This window comes from Aegilops tauschii, chromosome 4 (genome assembly GCF_002575655.3).
Source record: "Aegilops tauschii subsp. strangulata cultivar AL8/78 chromosome 4, Aet v6.0, whole genome shotgun sequence".
In the NCBI taxonomy this organism is placed as follows: domain Eukaryota; kingdom Viridiplantae; phylum Streptophyta; class Magnoliopsida; order Poales; family Poaceae; genus Aegilops; species Aegilops tauschii.
The window spans coordinates 65,578,254-65,580,352 of NC_053038.3; the positions used below are offsets into that span (position 1 = coordinate 65,578,254).

At 42.8% G+C, this 2,099-nt stretch overlaps 1 protein-coding gene across 1 annotated transcript; it reads right to left on the reverse strand.

Annotated features, from left to right (window-relative positions):
* Nucleotides 1-1,019: 1,019 nt before the first annotated feature.
* LOC141021656 (uncharacterized) lies at nt 1,020-1,622 on the reverse strand. Its single transcript, XM_073497508.1, has one exon. The coding sequence runs from the start codon at nt 1,620-1,622 to the stop codon at nt 1,020-1,022; it is 603 nt and encodes a 200-aa protein (XP_073353609.1).
* Nucleotides 1,623-2,099: the final 477 nt, after the last annotated feature.

Genomic DNA, 2,099 nt, shown 5'->3' on the forward strand with positions numbered 1-2,099 from the left:
AATTGATTTAATTCGACTTTCAGGATAATGGGCTTGCAACTTAATGACTTGCCTCATTATCTTGGCAAATGCATGGTTTCGTGTGGATAGAAGACACACATGTGACCATCGTGTAGATGCGTCAATCAGAACCATGAAATACCAGAAAGGTCCAGATAATGGCTGAATGGGACCACAAATGTCTCCTTGAATACGTTCAAGGAACTGAAGTGGTTCAGCTTGTATTTTGAGGTGTGAGGGCCTCAAAATTAGCTTTCCCATGGCACAAGATGTGCACACAAAATCAGAAGATTGAGGAAATTTTGACTCAAGCAAATTATGACCAATGGAATTGCTAGTAATTTTTCTCATCATCCCTATTCCAGGATGGCCTAGGCGATCATGCCAGGTTTGGAATGCGTTAACATTCTGAAAAATTACTTTTTATGCAACATGTTCCACGGGTTTGATGTACGTATAGTACAAACCAGACGATAGAGAAGGAATTTTCTCATGTACCTTTTTGCCATATCCGTCATCTTTAGTAAAGAGTAGATACTCCTCTTTGTTGTCTTCATGGGTTTCAATATGAAAACCATTTTTACGGATATCTCGATAACTGATCAGGGTACGTGCAGAATCGGGATACAGTAAAGCATCCTCAATTGTCACATATGTACCACTTGGGAGGGTGAATATGGCACGTCCAGTACCAACAATCACTGTATCGCGTCCAGCGATAGTTAGAATATCTCCATTCGTCTTTTTCAGAGTTTGGAAATATTTCATCTCCCTCAGTATGGAGTTTGTGGCACCACTGTCCACAAGGCATAATTCCTCTTCCATCGGATTGTCCCCGTAGAAAACTATATAAAACAAAGAATTTTCAATAAGAAAACCTCATAGTAATATATAGAATACAATCTTTATTATATCAAATGTGCTGATACCATACAATATAAAGACAACAACAAACTTATGTTCTTATTACAATCATCACAAATGGACATAATTAAGTAGATCACTAGGAGATTGAGGGACTAGTCGAAGTCGCCAAACACGTTGTTTGCGGTGTACTCAATCAACGTGTTCTCCATTTCAGCAGTAGCCTCAGGCAGATAAGGAACCACGGCGTTGCTCGTTCCAGGAGGAACATCGTGCGAACCACCAGCTCCTTTTGTGCTATCCGGATGAAGGTTGAAGTTGGCTTCAAACCTTTTCCCTTGAGGTGCTTTGCGTCCCTGAGATTGCTGGTACAGCATAACCAGATGCTTGGGCATTGTGCACTTTTCAATAGAATGCGTGGAGCATCCACACTTGTTGCAAAGCTTAGATTTATCAAGCCTGGGCTTTGAAGTGCCTTTTCCCTTGCCTGGGTATCTAGATCTCTTGTTCCCATTGCGCTTTCGCTTATGCTCGAAATTGGATTGTTTACCCCGAGGGGTACCATTAAACTTTTGTCTATTTGCAACATTCAGATGGACTTCAGGTAAAGGTTGTGCCCCAACTGGGCGCTGAGAGCCATTCTTAGCAAGTAGCTCATCATGCTTTTCAGCCTGAAGTAACATGTGAATAAGCTCGGAATAGACAGTGTAGTTACGAGCACGGTATTGTTGTTGGAGGATCCTATCTGAAGGGAGCATAGTAGACAAAGTTTTCTCTATCTTCTCCCCCTTAGTAGGTTCCTTCTCACAAAAGCGCAGTTTGGAACATATCTTATGAACAGCATGATTGTACTCACCGATGGACTTGAAATCCTGAAGACGGAGATGAGTCCAATCATGGAGTGCTTCTGGCAGGACTACTGCCTTCTGCTATTCATACCTCATTTTGAGGGCCAGAAACAGAGTACTAGGAGATTCCTCCTATAAATACTCAGACTTGAGATCTGGATGAATATGGTGCCTAATGATGAATAAGGCAGCATAGTTTTGCTGTTCTGTCAGCGGCGTGGCCCCAGCCGGGAGAGGAGTCTCCGGGGGTTGTATTGCACGCGCTATCCCACGGGACACAAGTCTGATCTTGATGTCCATAGCCCATGTAGGGTAATTGTGGCCATTGAGGGCAAGCTCCTCAAACTCTTTGGCAGTCATCTTTGCCTACATGGGAAAACCAGAGAT

Excerpts from the sequence above, each read along its gene's own strand:
- LOC141021656 (XM_073497508.1), bottom strand. The coding sequence starts at position 1,622 with ATGCTCCCTTCAGATAGGATCCTCCAACAACAATACCGTGCTCGTAAC.